This window comes from Chlamydomonas reinhardtii, chromosome 9 (assembly GCF_000002595.2).
Source record: "Chlamydomonas reinhardtii strain CC-503 cw92 mt+ chromosome 9, whole genome shotgun sequence".
Taxonomy (NCBI): domain Eukaryota; kingdom Viridiplantae; phylum Chlorophyta; class Chlorophyceae; order Chlamydomonadales; family Chlamydomonadaceae; genus Chlamydomonas; species Chlamydomonas reinhardtii.
In genome coordinates this window covers 2,259,300-2,279,057 of record NC_057012.1, presented here as the reverse complement: position 1 = coordinate 2,279,057, position 19,758 = coordinate 2,259,300, and the positions used below count along the sequence as shown (strand labels likewise).

Sequence of the window (19,758 nt, the reverse complement as noted above, 5' to 3'; positions counted from 1 at the left end):
GGGGGGGGGGGGGGTTAAAGCCTGGGTTGGCGGGTTGGACAGCCGCGGTGATGCAGTGGTGTGTGTATGTGTGTTAAAGAGCACAAGGAAAACATTACGCGTAGGACAGTGGTGTGTGTATGTGTGTGTGGGGGGGGGGGAGGTTCCTGGCCCGCGTCGCCTGGGCCCTGCACCCCCGGTCATCGCCACGCCGCAACCCCGCTCAGGCATTGCACACAGCCCACCCCCGACCACACTGCCCGGCTGCCACCGGTTGGCGTCATTGCTGCAGCGTTGCAGCAGAGCAGCTGGGCCATCCCCAATCCCATCCCTTTCCCGCCAACCATCCCCGCCCCAGCTTGGAGTCTCAAGCGGCCGTTGGTGTTACGCCTCCAATGTCCTCACTCACGCATAGCAGTGCGAGCAGCGCGCAATGGCTTCGCTGCGCACCGACGAAGCATCGCCCGCCGCCGCCTCCTTCTCGCTCAGTCGGTGGTACGGCTGCAGCACGCAGCTGAAGGGCAGGCCACAGTGCTCCTTGAGCCGCCCTGTGGATGGTAAGATGTCTGCAGAGTTTGTGTGTGCATAGCGGTGGGCCACAGACCAAGTCCGCGGGCAGATGCAGCCCCAAGTGCCCCAAGGGGTCGTGGAGTGGGGCTGTTGCACCTCAGACCCAAGCCCGACGCATGCATACGGTGCGCGCTGTAGGGATAACGCGCTCAACATATTTTCATGTTACTCAATACAAGGCTCGGGTAAAGGCCAACAGCCAGTGCACGGAAAATGGAATGTCCCAAGTCTGGGGACCGCTAAAGTTTCCTCAGGCCCACCATTGATTGGAAATCGCTTGAGTGTGAAGTCCACCTTCATCCTTCAGGCACTCCTTCCCGGGTGTCCTCCGCTTCCGCTGGGGCCGATCCTGACCTAACAACAGTGTTTACGTCAAATGTTCATCTCGATTATTTATGTTGACTGTTGTGTATTCAGAGCGGTTCAGTCAAGGGTCTGGCAAAGTGAGTAGGCAAAAGAACGGAGACGGGAGCCGGAAGCCTGCCCGCCCTTCCTTTTCAGCACTGCTAGAGGCTGTGTGATAACGGCTTAACAATACATGTCGCGGAACCGACTATTCCTATGGGCGGAACCGCGAGGCCTCGGAACGAAATGGGCGGAACTGATCGTTAGCACCAAATAATGCTAGTGTTACTGCCACCTAGTGTTTTTCAGAGGTTTTAGAATTATCGGGCGAGCCGGCGAAGCCGGCGAGCTCGCTGGTGCTGGGGACCCTGTGCCACGGCTGAGTGCTTGTGCACAGGTTTTTGAAGTAATTTTAGGGTTTTATGATACGGGTTTTCCGTTTCCAAGCAGGAATTTTAGGTTTTAGCAACGGGGTTTAGGATTTCTCATCGCGGTTCCGTTTGGGGGGTTCCGCGTAGCAAGTCGCGGTTCCGCGGAACCGATTAGCCGGTTCCGCGCCATGTCCTCCGGCTTAACTGGTCACGCAATTTTTTGGCCAGCAAGCGTTAGAAAGGTCGATGCCTCATCCGGCCAACTCCCGACTTCGCTTCTGTCACCTCCAAGCCCAGCTCTCATCAGAAGTGCCTTGACATATTTTAATACTGTTTCAGCCATCCACTTGCTCTGACTGACTCGCGCCCGCACCAGCTGCCAGCACTTGCTGCACTAGTAACTGTCGCTCACGTCCGCCAGCCTTTAAGCCAGCGGAGGTGCATCATGGGCTTGTGGAAGCGCGTCTCCGAGAGGGTGAGCTGATGCGCTGACCTGGGCTTTGTAAACACTGGGAACGAGCGCGGGCATCCAGGGCCCTGTCAAGCGCAAGTAATGAGATGCGAGTCGCCCGGGCGCGTGCACGGCTAAATATCACATGGCATTTCATCTTAGCAGTTCCGGCGCAGCGAGCGGCATAGTCAAAGAGAGGCCCCCGGCGCGGCGCACCGCTCGCTTGCCCTCGAACGCAAGCCAACGCTGGCCCGGGATGCTTCGCGAGTAAAAATAGATAACCAAGAAGCTTAACTTGATGCTGTGACATGCGAAAACGGTCGCGTGCAGACGGGGGACTCCTCTTCCGGCAGCCTTGTCTTGTCAGGTTGCAACCACGCGGCGCAGAGTGCAGCCCCTCGGCCCCCCTGCCTCGCGGATTTCCTTTCGCCAACCTCAGCGCCTTTTGCGGCCATCAACTGCAGCGCTTATGCGGCAGCCCAATCTGCCACTGTCAGCTTCTCTTTCCTCCCTGCCCCGGCCACGGCCTTCCCGCCAGTGCTAGCCCCACCCCCACGCCCCCATTCACCGCTGCCCCAACGTGCCTCCCCTCCCCTGCAGACCAAGCAAACGCTTGGCCTCAAGGGCAATGAAGCCAACTGGAAGCCCACCAGCAACGCACGCAACACGGCCATGATTGAGGAGGCGCGCAAGTTCAGCAAGCACCTCAAGGCGCTGCACAAGGAGCTCAAGGAACTGGGCGTGCGCATTGACAGTGAGTCGGGGCGGGTGGCAGGGGACGGGGGCGGGCGACGGGGAGTTAGTCCAACCCCATCGCACGGGGATGGAGGAGTGTTGCGAGGACGGGAGGGGAGGGGAAGGCGAAGGCGGAGGGGAAAAGGGGGAAAGTTTGCAATGGGATGGGGTGCTGAGCGTTGCGGAGGCTGTGTTTGGCACGCCAGAGGAGCTTTGCCTGGGTGCTTTGCCTCGCATGCACCCCGCAACACCCCTCCCCTTCGCCCAACCCTCCGCAACCCCCTCCCTCTCCTCTGCGTCCATCCCTCCGCCGCCCTGCCCCCGCCACGCAGCCGGCCTGGGCACGGTGCGCACGGTGCTGAACGCGCCGCTGCCTCGCGTGATGGAGCTGAGCGACAAGGGGCCGATGCCGGCGGAGAAGGAGGCGGGCATCGTGGGCTCCGGCGTGGCCTTTGACGTGCTCACGGCCGCCGGCAGCGACCTGCGCGCCAAGCTGCAGGCGGAGGTGGGGGCGACCTGGGGGGGCGGGGAGGGGAGGGAGGGGAAAGGGGAGGGAGGGGAGGGGCGGCCTGGGGGGGGGAGGGGAGGACGGGGAGGGAGGGTTACGTGCCCGAGCCCAGTAGGTCCCAGTAGTCAAAAGAATCGTCGCCTTACCCAGAAATGTCGGTCATCTGGGAGGTGTTTTCGGTAGACGGTAAAAATGGATGGATGGAGGGATGGATGGCAAGGGATGGAGGGATGGATGGCAAGGGATGGAGGGATGGATGGCAAGGGATGGGTGGCGGGACATGTAAACGGGTAAAGGAGTGGGAAATGAGAGGCAGGATAGAAGACGGAAATGCGGCAGAGGCAAGAACACAACGCGAGCCCGGGTGGCGAAGAGAGAGGCAGAACAATAAGGGAGGGAGGGAAACAGGGAGGGAAACAGGGAGGGAAACAGGGAGGGAGGGAAACAGGGAGGGAAACAGGGAGGAACGGAGGGAGGACACAGGGAGGGAGGGACACAGGGAGGGAGGGAAGCAGGGAGGGAGGGAAACAGGGAGGGAGGCAGGGAGGGAGGAGGGAGGGATGGAGGCGGCGGAGCGGGGCGGTTACGATGCGCGGCAGGGTTATGTCATCACTGTAGTGGGCGGACATCTAGTGATTGCGGCAGTGCAAGAGTTGGTGGCGGTGGGCCGGTGGCTGCCACGCTCCCGTCTGCCTCCTGGTCGGCGCGCGCGAACCCCTCGCTCCGTTGTTTTGGTCCCGCCGACTGGTGTTACCCCCGCTGACCCACGCCACGCCCGGCCCCACCCCCAACGAACGGCTACCCCCCGCGCAGGTGCTGCACCCGCTGGACCAGTGGCAGGCCGCGTACCGCATGATCAAGGTGGGGAGGTGCTGGGGGGTGCGGGCGGCATCGAGGTTGGGGTTCTCACCGCGTTGGAAGGTGGCGAGGGGGATGTCTGCACCGGCCCCATGAGAAATGGGAACATAGAGCGCGGTAGGCGATAGCGGCGTGTGCAGCGGGAGGGGGGGTGCGGCGGAGGACGTTGACGGGGCTGGGGCTGCGGAGCACGGTACGTGTTGCCATGGTTGCCGTCGGCATGCCGTCATCCTTGACCTAGTACGTATACAAACCACAACTACCGTATCCATACTGAAAGGCAGTACGGTATCATGTATGCCTGACGCCCCCTGCAGCACCGCAACGCCAAGTGCGAGGAGCTGCGGCTGGAGCTGGACGCCAAGCGGCGCGAGGCGGCGTCCATGAACGGTGAGCGACTGCGCCACGACCGGCAGCAGCAGCAGCAGCAGCAGTGGCAGCAGCAGTGACAGCAGCAGCAACAGCAGCAGCTGGGAGGGAGGGTGGGAGGGAGCGCCGAGCAGCGGGGAGGGAGGGAGGCAGCTGGGGTCGCGGGCGGCCAATGGTGTTTTGGGGGGGAGGGTTGCCTTTACCATGCTTGTTGGTAACTGGGTGGGAGGTGCATGTGTGCCGGGATTAGGGCTGGGTGATGAACAAGACTGCGGCCTTGCACTGGGAGCATGCGCGAGTGGCGAAGAAAAAGCGGAGGCTGCAGCGGAAGCTGTAGCGGAAACGGGATCGGAGCAGCATCCGGAGTTGGAGCTGGAGCCGACGGGTGCCTTCCGCGACTGGGGCGTCGCCGCTTGGGGCTTCGCTGTTTTGGTTGGGACATGGAGGCGTGCGTAGGGAGAGCCCAGGGGAAGTCGGAGTCACGGCAGGCCCACCTGATCACGACCGCAACCACCCTGCCCACCTGCTCGCTCGCGCGCAGTGACGCTGGAGAAGCAGAAGACCCGGGCGCACGCGGCGGACGCCAAGGTGCCGACGGGCAGCGACGGCGGCGCGGGGTCGCCCAACAAGTTCGAGGACGCGGAGTTCAAGCTGCAGAAGGAGGAGGACAAGGTCACGCGTGAGTCCGGGGGCACAAGGGCTCAGGGGCACAAGGGGCGCAGGGGCACAAGGGCGCAGGGGCACAAGGGCGCAGGGGCACGGTGGGCAACAGATGACACGCTGCAGCAGGACACACGTTGGCGGGAAGTGGGAGTACCGTAATAGGGTGCGGCGGCGGCGAGCACGGCGGCATCAGCGCCGTGCATGCCTCGCGCCGTTGGGATGCAGGCTCGGCTTGGGTCGGGGTCAGGGTCGGGTGAATGGAGCCCCCCGACAAGGTGTGCCGGGACCACATCACCACGTGCCTGCCCCAGCCATGGTCTGACGCCCGTCTCCGCCACCGTGCCGGCCTCTCCGCCTCTCCGCGCTTCCGCGCCGCTCCTGCTGCAGGCCTGACTCAGCGCTTCAAGGACGTGGAGGCAGAGGTGTACAACGCCCTGCTCACACTCATCAACGACACCAAGGTGCGGGAGGGGGGGCGGTGTAGTTACCAGCCCAAACTAAACCAAGTGAAACTAGCGGAGCGGGGGGGCGGTGGAGGTTGGAGGTGGAGGTTGGAGGTGGGTGGAAGTGGAGGTGGGGTTTGGAGGTGGGAAGTGGAGATGGGAGTTAGAGGTGGAGGTGGAGGTTGCGGCGATGGCGGGGCGCTAGGCTGTGACGTTTGGGAGAGGGCGGGAAGACGTAGGTCCGGGTGCCACAGGCACCACGCGTCACCGCCACCGCCGTGGTAGCTTTCCTGCGGGTGTCTGGAAGCAGCACTGTCGTGTCACCTCTACGCTGCCAGCACCAAAAGCAGTGCAGCGCCCAGCGCTCCACTTCCTCTCCCTGACTCTGCACAATCCGCCTCTGGGTGGCCTGCTGGGTGCTTCTGGGCCTGAGACCTACTATACGCACTGCACACACATACGTTGCACACATTATACATGCCGTCCTTTTGTTTCCCTTTGTAGTTTGTACCTTCCTCCTCACACATGTACATGCCGTCCGTGCTTCTCCCTTTATACCATTCTCCTCCTGCGCGCACAGGTGCTGAAGCAGTACGCCGCCACGGCGCTGGTGGTGTACCAGAACGGCTTCGCGCACGCCTACACCGCCTTCACCGAGGCGCTGCAGTCGCTGCAGCTCACCACCAGCCAGGCGCACATGCAGCTGTCGGCGGGCGGCGGCCCGGCGCCCGAGTCCACGCCCTCCAAGCGCATCACCGGCGGCGGCAGCGACGTTGGGTCGCCAGGTGGGTGCGCGGCATCGCCGGGATGTCGAGGTGTCTGGGCTGGGACTTGAGGCGTGAACATGCCGTGCTCGTGAGTCTGCCCCCCCCCCTGCCAAAGCATAGGCCACGGTCTCCTCCTCGCTCTTTTGCATCGGGTTCGGTTTAGTTTGGGCTGGTATCTACAACCCCCCACACCAGACGCCTGGCTGGCTGCGCTTCTGCCCGCCGCTCTGCTTGCCAAGTTCATGCCCTCTAAGCCTCGCCCCTTCCTTCTCCTTTCCCCGGTTTCTTGTTGCCCCCGCGCAGCTTCTGGCGGCGCCTCGCCGCCCACGGCCGGCCTGCCTGTGTCCACGCCGCCCGCGCCGCCCGCCTGGTACAACGAGGCGCGGCAGGCGGCCACCAGCATGAAGTACGACAGCGACGACGAGTCGTAATGACATGGATTGGGGAAAATCGGTTTGGTGCATGGGAAATATGGCAGCGGCAGCCAATCGCAAGGACAGCGGGTGTCTGCGACAGGTAATAGAGGAGGCGGGAGATGGCAAGGGACGCGGTGCGTGGGTGCTGTGGAAGGCACGCAATGGCCGTGTGGGGAGGGGTGCAGTGATTGGTGCCTGGTCATGAACGCAACGGGGTGTGACTCACGCGGCGGGTGGGGCTACTGATTGCGGTTACTGTCGAGGGCAAGTATGGCTGGACGGGCGCCGCCTGCTTCTGGAGGGGGTATGCAGTGCTCGGGGGCGTGCATGGGCGCATGGCTGGACGTCGATTCGGTGTGGACGTGCGTATGCGGCTGGCGTTTGGGTGGGCCGCGGCTTCTGCGGAGGAGCAAAGCCACGAATATGCCCCAGGGGGTATCGCTGCGCGCAGAGCTTGAGAAGGGGCGCGCCGTGAAGGGCGGGGCGCGGCGCAGCATTGCCGTGGTGAGGCAGGGAGCGGTGTGTGCGGCAGCACGAGGCTCCTGCGCTGTGCTGTGTGCGCGCTGTGACCCGGCTGGTGTGTACTGGGTGTCTGGAATCGGCGGAGGCGCACGGCCACATGGAGTGCTTGTTTCGCACCCAGCTCAGGCGCAGGTGTTTTTCCCATGTCATTCTTTCTTTCAGTTCCTTCTTGTTGATCCGTGAGCATAGACGCCTGACGGCTGGTGGTGAGCACCTGGGATGTTGGCGTACCCGCTTCGTGATAGAATTCAGGCATGCATTTGCGGCTGCGGTGTCGTGATCTATTGAGCGGCCTCGACTCGTGTACGTGCTGCTGACTGCGACAATGCGCACGATTAGCTCTTTTGTGCCATCACTGAAGGGATGGACCCGTGGCAGCTCGATAGAGGTGTCTGAGATCGGATGTGCCAGGATTGGGGGACTGGAATGTCTGGTCAGGCTTGGTACCAATAAATCTTGAGCTATGTGCGTGCAGATTGAGTAGGGTTACAGCAAATGTCATAGAGTTCAGCGTGTGATGCTAGACTGGGGCGCACGCCGGTCGGTCATAAATTACGCCGCCCTTGGATTGGGTGGTGATGCAGAGGTGGAATGGGGACAGGTGTAATCAAGCCAGGCCTCCTTGCAAGCACTCCATGCCGGCCTACTGCCCAACCAAGCAGCTGCCAACCCCAAGAAATCTACATCCTGCCGTGTGCGGTGTCTGTAAAATTACACGAAACAATGAATGCGTCCATCAACCAAACGATGGGTCATGTCAGCCTGTCGGGGTCATGACCATTGGGTCTGGCTTTTCCGCCTCTCAGCGGTTGTACGGTGTACCAGCGGAACAAGCAAAGCCAGGGGCCGTCACGCGCTTCAGGTCAGGCGCGCGCCGTTCTCCACCGCTGCGCCTTCGTCAGCATCCGCCGTCGCCGCCGCCATGCGTATGTTCCAGGCCTTCCAGCTTGCAGCATGTAGTAATGAGAATGCGCCGGCTTTACCCCAGTTCCACCAAAATGACCAAACCATCACTAAATAATGCCGGCACACGTCGCGTCCATGCCGGCATCGCCCTGCTTGCGCAGCGACACGCCGCCGCTCTGGCCGCGAGTGTTGTCGAGGGCCTGTGTCGCCTGCTGCTGCTGCTGTGCGTCTGCCTCAGCTGCGAGCACCTGAACCCTGGGGGTGGCCAGACTGCTGGTGTCACTCCCCATGCCCTTCACGCCCAAGCTGTCGCTGCCGCTGCCACTGCCACTGCTGTTTCCGTCCTGCTGCTTCTTGGCCTCCGCCTCCTGCTGCTTTTTGGCCTGCTCCTCCCCTTCCTCCTTCTTCTTCTCCGCCTCCTCCTTCGCCTTCTTCTCCTTCTCGTCCTCCTTCTTGCGCCATTCGGTGTAGCACTCGTTTTGCATGAGGCGATCATAGAATGTGGGCAGCGGGTGAACGTACTGGCATATCAGCTTGCCAAGCATGGTGGTGGCTGCGAGGGGGGAGGCAGGAGGGGCATTGCTGAGTTAATGGTCACGCGTGATGAGACATGGTGCCCAGCCGGGTTGAGGCCTGCTGCCCGTGGAAGCTATGCATGCTTGACCACAACGTGTCGCCAGTGCTACCCAAGGTGCTCCCTCCCCCCCTGTTCCTCCGGTCCCATTCCCGCGGAATCCCTTTCACCCGGTTCCACCGGTTCCACCGGTTCCACCCGGTTCCACCGGCTAAGATACGCCTTACCCGAGGCCATGAGTAAGATCATGATCCAGATGTATCCGTACTGATCGATGCCGATGCCAATGCCGGGAATGCCAGGCATGACGTTGCGAATGTTGCCCATGGCGAAGAGCAGTGTGACCATCATCGTACACTGTTTGGTTGGGGGACGGGGAGCAACGGCAGGGCCGCAAGGGCAAGGGCGGGTGAGTTGCGGGGCGCACAATGAGCAGAATATAGACTGGCGGCATTGCTGCGTGTCCTTCATCGCTCAAAGGCGCGCAGACTGTATGCATGAGCCCGATCCAGTAAGAATCTCGCGCGTGCCGAAACTACGGCCCTGCAAGGGTTGCAAGCACAACTCGGGAGACGAATCGCCACAACCTATCTACGCCAATCAAGCCAGCCCAGCCCCACGCAAGCGGAGGCACTACGCTGCTGCCGCCACAATCAATGCCCTCACCTCCATCATCATCGCGACTCGGGGGCGCAGGAAGTTCAAATCGATGGCTGTATGTTTGGGAGGTGAGCAAGGGGGCGGTGTGGATGTGAGAGGTGGATGGGAGCCAGCACCATCACGTACGGCTGCTGTTTCTCAGGAGGAGCACTGGTGGTGCAAACCTTGCTGCACACACACAGCGCTTGGCGCATCACCAATGCAAATATGCCTCTCAAGTTGCGTGGCAAGTGAGGATGCCAGGGCTGTTCGTGCCTAGCTACGCACGAGGCCCCACGCCTCGCCCTGAACCGGCGCTCGTGCACGTGACTCACCGTAGGTTACGGCGGCCGAAGTCAAGGTCCACATGACAATCAGGACCAGGCAGGCAAAGAACTGCAACGCAATGTTTGGGACAATTCATCTTAATCGTACTGGTGCTAGAGTCCATACATGTGCACTGGGTGCCATTGCAGATTGCCCATTGACAAATCCCGAGCGAGGTACGTGCAGCCTCACACCATCCTTGACAGGACCGTACAGGACCTGACCCCACCTTGACGAAGTTCGAGCGCTGCATATGGATGCCTGCATGCGTACGTGATAAAATTCATTGGGAATGTCGGCGGACAAACAGAGGCACGCACATAACATCACACACTTTATGAATGCAATAAGACCCCGCCTATCCAACCCCTGGCCGCCCACTGCCCTCCATCCCAGCCATGCATGTGCCCGACACGGTTCACGCGGCACTTACGGTATCCGACCACATTGTCCGTGTCCTTGTTGTCGGACTCCGCGACGTACCAGAAGTTGTAGTTGTCGAGTACGTTCTGGAGCATGGTCACCTGCGACCGCGATCACGCACATACAGAATCCCCGGCGGCAGGAGGATGAGCGATCTTCCATGAGGCGGGACTGGGGGGGGGCGACCATAACCAGGATGGTGGAGCCGGGTAACGCCATGCCCCGCACGTGCGTCGTAACCTGCGCTGTACGGCAGCAGCAGCAGCTCACCTCCTGCACCCAGCCCGTGACCTGGTTGCGCTGACTGACAATCACCGCCAGCGGCAAGCGCCCCCCGTCAGGACCCAGCATGTAGGATTGGATCCTGTCATGTGTGAGGGCGGGCATTGACATCAACAAGTCTGCAGTGTCGGGTGCAGGGCACGCAAACAGACAGCACACACAAACGCATGAGCTGCCTGTCTACTGCAACTGCAGGCGCGGGGCCCTTGACACCCAGTACTGCAGTCGTTCGGCGGCCGAAGCACGGCGCAAGACAGTTTGTAGCATATCAAGGCACGAACCTGATGTCGATTAAGTACTCGTCAAAAGGGTAGTAGTACATGCCCCGAATGGGCGTAAGCACGGTGGCGACCGGGCGAGAGGCTGCAGCATACATGCGCGAGCGTTGGCATACGGTATTCAATTGGCAGGAATGACGTAAGGCGGCGAGAGCAGGTATAGGTAGTATAGGCAGTGACGTCTATCGTTGCAGCGGCCAGCAGCCGCCGCGAAGCTGTCATGTGCGTTCTGGCGGCCAGCAGGTAGGTAGGCTACGTACAGGAACGTGCTGAGCGGCCGAAGGGAAATGCCCTTCGAAGTTATCAGGAACGGGAGTACCCGCGGAACGCGGAGTACCCGCGGAACGCGGAGTACCCGCGGTTTCTGGCGAGCAGTCACAACCTAACCGATTAACCCCGTTCGCAATGCACCCGAGGACGTGTAACGCGTGTAACGCGTGTACGACCCGTCCCTGACAAAAGCTTTGAAGCAAGCTTTGAAGGGTGTTTCCCCGTCGTTACAAGCGCCTCGTCCCGCGGACTCATTGAGCCCAACCACCGACACGCGTGTTGGCTTACCCAGACGGTCGCCAGTCTTCATGGTAAGGTCACCGGCGCCGCTCGAAGAAATGACCTGCACAGCACGCGGCGGCGAGATTATAAAAATGCATCACAAACCAGCGCATATATACACATGGACCTGCGTTCTTGATACAACTCACTCTCACACACTCTCTCTCTCTCACACGCACACACCTACACCTACACCCACACCCACACCCACACGTACACCCACATACACCCACACCCACACCCACACCCACACCCACACCCACACCCACACCCACACCCACACCCACACCCACTCCCACTCCCACACACCCACTCCCACACACCCACTCCCACACACCCACTCCCACACGCCCACACCCCACCCTCCCCCCCCGCCACACACACAGGATGGTGGCAGGACCTTGCCCGCCCGTCCCTGGCTGTCGCTGGACCCTGCTGGCACCAGCCGTACGTCATCAGCTACTCACGTCTGACTTGACAGTGACCCCCGGTGCGGAGATGCGGCCGCGCTCGTCCACCACCTGCACGTCCCCGTCGCTGTACGACACCGTACGCAGCTCGAAGCTCATCGTGGCGGCGTTGGTGCTTACGTCCTGCACGGAAATCAAGCAGCAGCGAGCAGAGCGAGCATGGATGAGCCCAGTATATCAGCAGCAGCCTGCCGTGCAGCCTGCCGTGCCGTGCTGCCGTGCAGCCTGCCGTGCATCCGTAGCTACATGCGGCGGAAACATGTATCCCCACTTTCCTGGCAGCCCCCAGCGCGCACATACCGGTATCCGCTGGCGCCTGTCCGACGAGGCGGCCAGTCGCCAGCCGCATTATTCCAATGCACAACTAGATAAACGCGCCACGAACGCGCCCCACATGCCCAATCCGCACGAGTACCGTACGTAGTCCCACGCGCGCCGCATACACATCGCACCAGGGTACGGTAGGCCCAAACTACTGTGAACCTTCTTGCCACAGCAAGGCAGCCCTCCGCGCTGTCGTGGCGACGTTGTGCTGGCTAGCTCTCGTCCGCCCGCCACCCAGGAACATGGTCGCACCCAGCACCTGGTGATTCCCCGCACTGCCAAAGCATACGGTACGTGTCAACCACGCGTACCGACTGCGTCGTGCACGTGCATGCCGAGCCGCCGCATGCAGTTCTCACCAGGTTCACGAGTGTGGAGTTGATGACGGCCACCAGCGCGATGCCGTACTGGTCTGGCTCCACCAGCTGCCCGGTCTCGTTGTCGTAGCTGGGGGCCAGGGGCTGCCGCTGCCGTTCCACAAAGTAGCGCATGGCCGGGGCGACGTCGGGGTCCAGGTGCTTCAGGCTGTTCGCGCCCGAGCGCCGACGGGTCGTGAGCGCCTTGCTTCCCCACACATAGTCCCCCACCTGCAGCGGTGTAGCACGAGCGCGCGGTGCATGATGGAGACGTAGTACGGTACGGTGGTGCATGCGTGCGCAACCGCTAGGGACGTACGGCCGTTGTGTTATTACTAAGAGGCAACACACGTCGGCCAGCCATTCATTCAAACAATTGGCGCAAACATGCAGGCACACACAGCACGCACCGCACTGCAGTTCTGCTGGAGCTCGGAGAAGTGTGTGATCTCGAGGGCCGTAAAGTTCGCTTGCACCTCGTCCAAGGCCGTCCGGGCGTCTGTACTGTTCTGCAATGCGATGGATGGAGGGGGGGGATGAAATGATTGCATGTTTGCAATGGTGCGTGAGTGTAATCGTGCATGTGTTTCGGGCTACGTATGCATGGATGGGGCTTGCGTGTATGCAAGGATGGACGTGCCGGCGGTGGCACGCGTCTAATGTACGCCCACACACCGACGCCGTTAGCCCGCCACCGCGCATTATTATATCAGTATGTGGGCTTGTGAGCAGGTAGGCCCGCAACTCACGGGGTAGCTGTCGGCGATGGACTCGGTGACAGCCCAGACGACCCAAGTCTCATACAGCGGAGCGCCCAGAGACAGGCCCTCGGGAAAAGTGAAGGTGTCGAGAGCCTCAGAGGCGCGAGGCGAGGGGTCTGGGCGGGCGGGCGAGCGAGAGGATTATTGCGGCGGGCGAGCGGCAGCGAGAGTAAACAGCTGCGTAGTAGGGCCTGCCGCTAGAATTCGCATGTCCTGTTGCCGCAGGTGAAATCCTGCAAGGACTCACTGTTTTGGGTGTAGAGTTGGCAGACGAAGGCCTGCGAGTCGCGCTCGGCCTCCCGCTGCTTGGCGGAGGTGAGGTAGACGGGCAGGCACAGGGCGATCAAGGGAATGATCATGATGAGGAGCGCCAGCGTTGGCATCAGCAGCCCTGTCATGGGGAAGATTGATTGCAGCGCCTGTTTGTTAAAAACTTGCCCGGGAACAACCAAAGCCGAGTCGCGGAACCGCCATGGCGGGCAAGGCAAGGCCCGCTGGCATGGGGCGAGCGAGCAAGTTTGCAGGAGGCTGCTCGTCTACGAACCATGTCGCCAAGTATTTCGACATCACAAGAATGCATATACGTGATCAAGGTCATAAACTATCTACATATTGCGCTTTCAGGGCGTGGCGTGGCGTGCCGCACTAGCCGCACATGCGAGGGACACACATGCGCGAGCGCGACTCGCGGCCTGCCGCAGCGACACACCTCGAGGCTTGACGCCGGTGGGTGTAGGTGGCTTTGCTGCTGGCGCTGGAGCCGGTGGCTTTGGGGGCTTGAGTTCGGCGAGGACGGTCGGCGCAATGTCGCCAATCGTCACGACGCACCCGCCGCTGGGTGGCGCCCCAAGACGCTTGGCAGCATCTGGGTCCATCCTTGTATAGCAATTCAGTCAGCGCGCGTGGGCGCGTGAAACGGGGGCAGCGAGAAACGACAAAAGAAACCAAATAGGCACCACTGTTAATGATCGCAGGCAGCGCGATGCTACCTATCAAATTAGTTCAACGTGACCTTGCAGCCTAGGTGACGAAAAAGCAGCAGCAGTTGTGTGATGAGCGGTGAGCGATCGAGCTGCTGTGTGCGGGCCTTGAGTGACTACTAGATGCAGTTTACGTTACTGCTCTACTATCAAGAATGTCCCTCGAGGTACTAGGAGGGGGAATCGGATGAGGCCACTCAAAAAGGTGGGCCCGCGCGCCCATGCATGCGCCCATCAATTGGCTAGGTGCTGATAGCCCACAGGGAGCCCACACGTTAACGCTACTGCTATGTATTTGATAGGAGCAGCTTCGTCGTGGCCTCGCTAAACCCTACCTAAGGCTCCCTACCTGATTTACGAAGTGTGTCGAAGTGTGCAGGCAGCAGGGCAACAGCAGCAGGTTACCCTTACCCATAACTATGTTCATCTACAGTGTGACGCCATTCGTAGCATTTCCGGCACTCTTACGCTAGACGTCGCACTCGTTCACACAAAGTGCGGAGATCGACTCTCTTCGGTCCATGGGTTTCACACTAATACAATTGTAACGGTACATACCGCTAGACTACTCCCAGCAAGGCGCGCTAATCCCAGCCAGCCGACGCTCGTGGCCAATTAGGTCGCCCGCGGACTGCCCAGAAGGCTGAGCCTACCTAACACTAAATTATTCCGCCGTGCTTCTCGTTTCAAGCTGTTTCATCCGGTGCCGATGGGTATTTCTTGTTGGGAAAGAAAAAGCGACCGACATCGGGTTGCATGCCGCAAGCCAGCTCGGCAGATACAGCTGTCCTGGACCTGCTTCATGGCGCTGAGTGCTATCCTATTGAGTAGCGTACTCACGTCATCTTGGTCAGCGGGCACGCAGTCGCTCCCCGAACCAAGCAACGGCAGTGACATGTTCGCCCGCAGCGAGGTTTCGCCGCCGTTGATGAGCGCAGCCGTCGCCGCGGCCCTGGTTGTGGGCGCCTGCTGCGCTGTCTGGCTTATGGCCCTCTTGCTTGCTCGGCGGCCCGCTGCCGGCGTGGCGAAGTCACTCTTCAACGAGGCCCTCCGTGGCGTCCCCCATGTGCCGTGCGGCCCTTCGATGCCCTTGGCCACATCCGACGGCTCTCCGTCGTGCCCCCAGCAGGTGAGGTCACTCCATAGCGCTCCTGCTGCAATTCTGTCTTGCGACTTCCGATTTCCCTTGCTTGTGACGGATATTCTGCTGCATGCTGGTCCTGCCAAACACATACGGTCTGTCTGCGCGTGTTTACTGATTTACCATGCCATTAGTAAGAGGCCCACACTGGCATGCCCACGCAGGCATGCAAGGATGGCGACGGCCAGCCCGACACGTCTGCTGCATCAACGGCGGGAAATGCAGGAAACAAGGCGGGGGAGGAGGATATGCCCGCGCACCCAAAACACACGGCTGCTGCTGTCATCACCTCTTGTGCCAACGACCTTTCATCATCCCCCCGCCTGCACACCGTGGACGCGCCGCTGCCCCCCGTCCTCCACGTTTCCCCTGAGGTGGCAAACGGCGGCGCCACCGCATCGCCGCCGCGCGTCCTAAAGACAGCAGCTCCCACGACCGCTCACCACAATAAGCCCACTGTGCTCGTGTGCGGCGGGGGCAACGCCGCCCAGACCGGCGCCGCGTTCTTCTCCGCACGCGGCTACACCACACACGTGCTGTCCATGCGGCCGGGCCACGCGGAGCGCTGGAACGACGCGATGAGGAGCTGGAGGCCCGACGAGGGGGCACCTGCTGCTGCTACAGCCGTCCCCACGGCTACTGCTGCTCCTGCCGCGGCCCTTGCTATTGCCGACCCTGCTGATGATGCGCATGATGCCGCGCCCTCAGCCGTGGCAATGGCGGCCGTGGCAAGCAAGCCCGTGCACCAGCACCCCGCAGTCATGGCCGCTGCTGCGCTCGTGGATGCGGATACGTCCACGCTTCTGAGACAAGGCCCCATCAACAGAACCGCCAGCAGCGCCAGCAGCAGCAGCTGCGGCAGCTGTGGCAGTGGTTTCAGCTTCAGCAACAACTTCGGCGGCACAGTCGTCACGATCAGTAACAGCCGCCGCAGCAGCTGTTGCAGCAGCTACAGTCGCCGCAGCAGCGGCTACAGCTTCAGCACCACGAGTGACGCCGACATACACGGACACTGACTCTGTGAGTGGCATTGACAGCCGTACCAGCAGCGGCACCAGCACCCCACGCTGCAGCCCTCGAAGCCCCCGGAGCTCCCGGTTCTCGGACCAGCAGCAGCCCACCGCCGCCGCCGATCTCGCCGCCGCCGCTGCCTCCGCAGCCGCCGCCGCCGCCGCTATCACCGCCATCACCTCCAAGGCCACCACCACCGCACCCACCCGTACCACCGCCTTTGTGGGCATGCGCCTCACACTCTTGAACACGGCTCCTGCTGCCGCTGGCGACAACAGTTGCAATCCCGCCGCCCCCGCCCCCGCCGCCGCCGCCACTGCTACCGAGCACCTGTACGGCACGCCTGCCTCCGTCAGCTCCGACCCCGCCGTGGCCGCCGCCGCCGACGTCATTGTGCTGGCCGTGCCCTCCCTCGCCCACGGCGAATACCTGGCGGCGCTCCGCCCGCACCTGCGCCCCGGCGCCGTCATTATCGCCATGCCTGCCCGCTCGGGCGGGGACCTCCTCTTCTCCACCGCCCTGGCCGAGCGCGCCGCCGACTGCTGCTTCGTGGGCTGCGACACCCTGCCCTGGGCCTGTCGCTTCACGGAGTGGGGCAAGGCGGTGTGCATCCTGGGCACCAAGGCATCCATCCGGGCGGCGGTGACGCCGCCGCGCGCCACGCCGGCGGCGCTGGGCGTGCTGCAGGCTCTGCTGGGCGCGCGGACGCGGGTGGTGGGTTGCGGCTCCAACCTGGCCATCAGCTTGCGCAACCCGGGACAGGTGGGGCTGGGGCTGGGTGGGGCCTGGGCGGGGCGGTAGGTTGAGGGGGGGGCCTGGGGTATGGAGGTTGCTTGATTGGGGTCTGGGAGTTGGGGGCTGGGTGGCTGGATGGGGGCTGCTGGGGTCGCCGGACCCCAAGTGCGCAGCTTGACTGCGCTGCGTGTGGGAGAAGCCGCTGCTGGTGCCATCACTGTCATGACGAGTGTTTCCGACCACCACCTGACCCTGTCGCATGCGCTGCTGGCGGCCGTCTGGCACACTGACACATCACTGACTGGCGCCGCAGGTGATCCACCCGGGTATCATGTACGGCCGTTGGTGCCCTCAGCGCTGGGACGGCCGCCCGCTGCCGGCAGCAGCAGCAGCCGCTGGTACTGGTGGTGGCGGCGGTGGCGGCGGCGGCAAGCCGCTGTTCTACCAGGGAGTGGACGCCTTCACCGAGGGGGTGCTGCAGGTGCGCGTGGTGTGGGTGTGGGTGTGGGTGTGGGTGTGGGTGTGGGTGTGGGTGTGGGTGTGGGTGTGGGTGTGGGTGTGGGTGTGGGTGTGGGTGTGGGTGTGGGTGTGGGTGTGGGTGTGGGTGTGGGTGTGGGTGTGGGTGTGGGTGTGGGGGTGGGTGTGGGGGTGGGGGTGGGGGTGGGGGTGGGGGTGGGTGCGTAAGGGCAGCGAGCCAGTGCGTGACGTTGCGGCGCGGGCTCTGTGCTCCTTCCCCGTCCCATCCCCAAGCCCCTGCCTGCCCAGCTGCTCGTTCACTCAAGGCCCTGCTCCAGTCGATCCCCACGACCCACCACACACTCACCACCTTTCCACGACGCATGCACCCGCCTGACTTGCAGGGCCTGTCGGACGAGGTTCAGGCGGTGCGTGCCGCTCTGGAGGCCGCGGTGCCCGCCATGGCCGAGGCCGCCGCCACACAGCAGCAGCAGCAGCAGCAGCAGGAGGAGCAGGAGGAGGAGGAGCAGCAGCAGGCACAGCAGCCCCCACCAATAGGACGCACCCACCACCCCCGCACGCACCGCACGCACCGCACGCCGCCGCTGGTGTTGGACCTGAGCGATGCCCTGCCGCTGCACGAGTGGTACCTGCAGTCCTACCCGGGAGCCATCGCCGACCCCACCACCCTGGGCTCCTGCATGCGCACCTGCTCCGCCTACGCCGGACTCACCCATCCCATGGTGCCGCACCAGCAACAGCCGCAGCAGCCGCAACAGCCGCAGCAGCCGCAGGAGCAGGAGGAGCCGCTACAGCCGCTACAGCCTCAGGAGCAGGAGCAGCTGCTGCTACTGCCGGACCTGCGCCACCGCTACCTGTCCGAGGACGTGCCCACCGGCCTCGCCTTCACCCGCGGTCTTGCCGAGCTCGTCGGCGTGGCCACCCCCACCATGGATAAAGTGCTCGGCTGGGCGCAGGCGGCACTGGGGCTGGAGCTGTTGGTGGGTGGCCGCATGGTGGGCCGCGACCTGGCCAAGAGCCGTGCGCCGCAGGCACTGGGCATTCACAGCTTGGAGGACTTTCTGCGGGTGTCCGGCATTATTCTTGCACTGGATGCGTGATGAAGAGGAAGAGGGGCCGGCGGAGGGTCGAGCAGAGCGAGGGGGAGGAGGAGGAGGGGGGAGGCGTGGAGGGGGAGCAGGGGCGAGCCCGCCGTTGGAGGCTTAGGGGACCTGCTCTGAGTTATATGTACGGTAAAGGGGTAGGGACTGGATTGTGGATGATTGGGCAGCTGGCACACGCTGAGTGCCGCCCTCTCCGTGTGTGGCGGCCTGGCGGGGCTTGTGATGCTTGGGTGCGTGTGGCCCCACACACACACACAGCTGTGATTACATCCATTCATACATGTATTCTGTGGACGCCAGCCAGTGCGCGCGCCTAGCGCGCCTTGCCATTTGCACGGGTATGTGATGGGACAGGGTTTAGGCAGGTTGGCGAGGCGCCTTGCCTTTTGCAGGGGTGTGTTGCTTCAGGTATATGTCCTGCGGGTTGCTTGGTTTGGTAAGGAAGTAAGAAGGTTGAGGGCTTGAGGCATTGAAGGCATGCGAGAGTTTACTGAAACTAACGTATGTGCGCCTTCGCCGGTGTACTAGCTGGGTGGACGCGCCCTGCACAAGGGAGCTTCCTCTGAACTGAACTCATATAAACCAAGACAGCCTGGCGCATGCTACATGCGTGCGTTTACCAGCGCCAAAAGGTGCAGCATGCAGGAGGTCGTTGCTGCGGGATGTCAGTGTGGCTCGTGGGCTTACGTGTGCGCCCCGCCAGTGTGGCTCTCAGGACCGCACGTCAGAATGAGTGCCGTGTGTGGCAGTACGGTAGCGCGTGCGCGCGCACCTTTTCTTCATCACCTGTAGAAGGTCGTCCCTGAGAACGCATGTCGGGCATGTATCCGCCGCGTTGCCCACGTGGGGCCTAACTCGAATGAAATTGCCTGTGTTTGGCTAGGGGCGCCGCAAAGGTGTCCCTACGGCACTCATCCAAACTTTCATCCAGAGAATTCATGTCTTGCTGGTCTTGCCGTTGCCTGTTGACGCCTGGCCCAGAATGAAGGCAGGCCGTTTGCGTGCATTCCTGTTTCCCTTGGTCGGTGCTTTCACATTCCGGGGACGCCGCGACGCACCCGTGTCGTAGTGCCATGCCAGCTGGGGTACCTGGGCAAGTGTGAGAGCGAACTGGCGCGGTACATCAGAACATGATTATGCATCCAGTGCCTTCGTGTTTTCTCCATTCATGGATTCAATGCTTCATTCTTGAGCTAGCATCTCGGTCTTGAGAGTTGGAGCGAGAGTGGATCTTGTCGGTTGTTGCGTGAGTGTGTGAGAGTCGGAGCGTGAATTCAACCCAGACCGCCAGACGGCCTGATGATTGTGCCGTATATTGTGCCGATACTTTGGTACGTATCAAACCATCCCGCACGCTGGAATGCGTCATGCCGTTGCGTGTTGTATTAGTAAGTTGCCAGGGTTCCGTCTTTTTAATCGGGG

General features: G+C 62.3%; 5 protein-coding genes across 6 annotated transcripts; 2 read left to right on the top strand and 3 right to left on the bottom strand.

Annotated features, from left to right (window-relative positions):
• On the bottom strand, positions 1–1,317 carry CHLRE_09g392503v5 (uncharacterized protein). The gene is made up of 3 exons (XM_043065636.1): positions 810–1,317; positions 389–527; positions 1–21 (listed from the first exon to the last, which is right to left on the bottom strand). Exons 1-3 carry the CDS (start codon positions 847–849, stop codon positions 15–17), a joined length of 186 nt encoding a protein of 61 aa, XP_042920965.1. The 5' UTR covers positions 850–1,317; the 3' UTR covers positions 1–14.
• A 140-nt stretch (positions 1,318–1,457) lies between these two features.
• On the top strand, positions 1,458–7,718 carry CHLRE_09g392500v5 (uncharacterized protein). The gene is made up of 9 exons (XM_001694408.2): positions 1,458–1,740; positions 2,317–2,470; positions 2,784–2,956; positions 3,773–3,820; positions 4,135–4,207; positions 4,728–4,865; positions 5,237–5,310; positions 5,873–6,077; positions 6,363–7,718. The coding sequence occupies exons 1-9, from the start codon at positions 1,711–1,713 to the stop codon at positions 6,488–6,490; spliced, it is 1,023 nt and encodes a 340-aa protein (XP_001694460.1). The 5' UTR covers positions 1,458–1,710; the 3' UTR covers positions 6,491–7,718.
• Positions 7,719–7,735: 17 nt separating this feature from the next.
• CHLRE_09g392654v5 (uncharacterized protein) lies at positions 7,736–10,737 on the bottom strand. Its single transcript, XM_043065643.1, has 8 exons — positions 10,430–10,737; positions 10,137–10,230; positions 9,877–9,967; positions 9,673–9,704; positions 9,452–9,512; positions 9,144–9,190; positions 8,705–8,834; positions 7,736–8,456 (listed from the first exon to the last, which is right to left on the bottom strand). Exons 1-8 carry the CDS (start codon positions 10,522–10,524, stop codon positions 8,011–8,013), a joined length of 996 nt encoding a protein of 331 aa, XP_042920964.1. The 5' UTR covers positions 10,525–10,737; the 3' UTR covers positions 7,736–8,010.
• A 174-nt stretch (positions 10,738–10,911) lies between these two features.
• On the bottom strand, positions 10,912–14,197 carry CHLRE_09g392653v5 (uncharacterized protein). Of its 2 annotated transcripts, XM_043065642.1 has the most exons (5): positions 13,137–14,027; positions 12,878–13,005; positions 12,539–12,637; positions 12,132–12,359; positions 10,912–11,571 (listed from the first exon to the last, which is right to left on the bottom strand). In XM_043065642.1, the coding sequence occupies exons 1-5, from the start codon at positions 13,285–13,287 to the stop codon at positions 11,434–11,436; spliced, it is 744 nt and encodes a 247-aa protein (XP_042920963.1). In that variant the 5' UTR covers positions 13,288–14,027; the 3' UTR covers positions 10,912–11,433. The 2 variants fall into 2 exon arrangements, with proteins under 2 accessions (XP_042920963.1, XP_042920962.1); XM_043065641.1 differs by lacking the exons at positions 10,912–11,571; positions 12,132–12,359; positions 12,539–12,637; positions 12,878–13,005 and having other exon boundaries at positions 13,056–13,280; positions 13,599–14,197.
• Positions 14,198–14,317: 120 nt separating this feature from the next.
• CHLRE_09g392652v5 (uncharacterized protein) lies at positions 14,318–19,753 on the top strand. Its single transcript, XM_043065640.1, has 5 exons — positions 14,318–14,998; positions 15,175–16,000; positions 16,170–16,783; positions 17,070–17,237; positions 17,617–19,753. Exons 1-5 carry the CDS (start codon positions 14,765–14,767, stop codon positions 18,331–18,333), a joined length of 2,559 nt encoding a protein of 852 aa, XP_042920961.1. The 5' UTR covers positions 14,318–14,764; the 3' UTR covers positions 18,334–19,753.
• The last annotated feature ends 5 nt before the right edge of the window (positions 19,754–19,758 follow it).

What these genes read in the sequence shown, in the direction of transcription:
- CHLRE_09g392503v5 (XM_043065636.1), bottom strand. Translation starts at nt 849, where the DNA reads ATGAAGGTGGACTTCACACTCAAGCGATTTCCAATCAATG. An exon ending in CAAGCGATTTCCAATCAATG is followed by an intron (nt 528 to 809) that starts GTGGGCCTGAGG and finishes TACCATCCACAG; the next exon opens with GGCGGCTCAAGGAGCACTGT.
- CHLRE_09g392500v5 (XM_001694408.2), top strand. Translation starts at nt 1,711, where the DNA reads ATGGGCTTGTGGAAGCGCGTCTCCGAGAGG. An exon ending in ACTGGGCGTGCGCATTGACA is followed by an intron (nt 2,471 to 2,783) that starts GTGAGTCGGGGC and finishes CCCGCCACGCAG; the next exon opens with CCGGCCTGGGCACGGTGCGC. An exon ending in GGAGGAGGACAAGGTCACGC is followed by an intron (nt 4,866 to 5,236) that starts GTGAGTCCGGGG and finishes CTCCTGCTGCAG; the next exon opens with GCCTGACTCAGCGCTTCAAG.
- CHLRE_09g392654v5 (XM_043065643.1), bottom strand. Translation starts at nt 10,524, where the DNA reads ATGTATGCTGCAGCCTCTCGCCCGGTCGCCACCGTGCTTACGCCCATT. An exon ending in GGACAATGTGGTCGGATACC is followed by an intron (nt 9,705 to 9,876) that starts GTAAGTGCCGCG and finishes GTACGCATGCAG; the next exon opens with GCATCCATATGCAGCGCTCG. An exon ending in GATCTTACTCATGGCCTCGG is followed by an intron (nt 8,457 to 8,704) that starts GTAAGGCGTATC and finishes CCCCCCTCGCAG; the next exon opens with CCACCACCATGCTTGGCAAG.
- CHLRE_09g392652v5 (XM_043065640.1), top strand. Translation starts at nt 14,765, where the DNA reads ATGTTCGCCCGCAGCGAGGTTTCGCCGCCGTTGATGAGCGCAGCCGTC. An exon ending in CTCCGTCGTGCCCCCAGCAG is followed by an intron (nt 14,999 to 15,174) that starts GTGAGGTCACTC and finishes ATGCCCACGCAG; the next exon opens with GCATGCAAGGATGGCGACGG. An exon ending in GCTTGCGCAACCCGGGACAG is followed by an intron (nt 16,784 to 17,069) that starts GTGGGGCTGGGG and finishes CTGGCGCCGCAG; the next exon opens with GTGATCCACCCGGGTATCAT.
- CHLRE_09g392653v5 (XM_043065642.1), bottom strand. Translation starts at nt 13,287, where the DNA reads ATGACAGGGCTGCTGATGCCAACGCTGGCGCTCCTCATCATGATCATT. An exon ending in CCAACTCTACACCCAAAACA is followed by an intron (nt 13,006 to 13,136) that starts GTGAGTCCTTGC and finishes CCGCCCGCCCAG; the next exon opens with ACCCCTCGCCTCGCGCCTCT. An exon ending in ACTCCACACTCGTGAACCTG is followed by an intron (nt 11,572 to 12,131) that starts GTGAGAACTGCA and finishes ATTTCCGTGCAG; the next exon opens with GACGTAAGCACCAACGCCGC.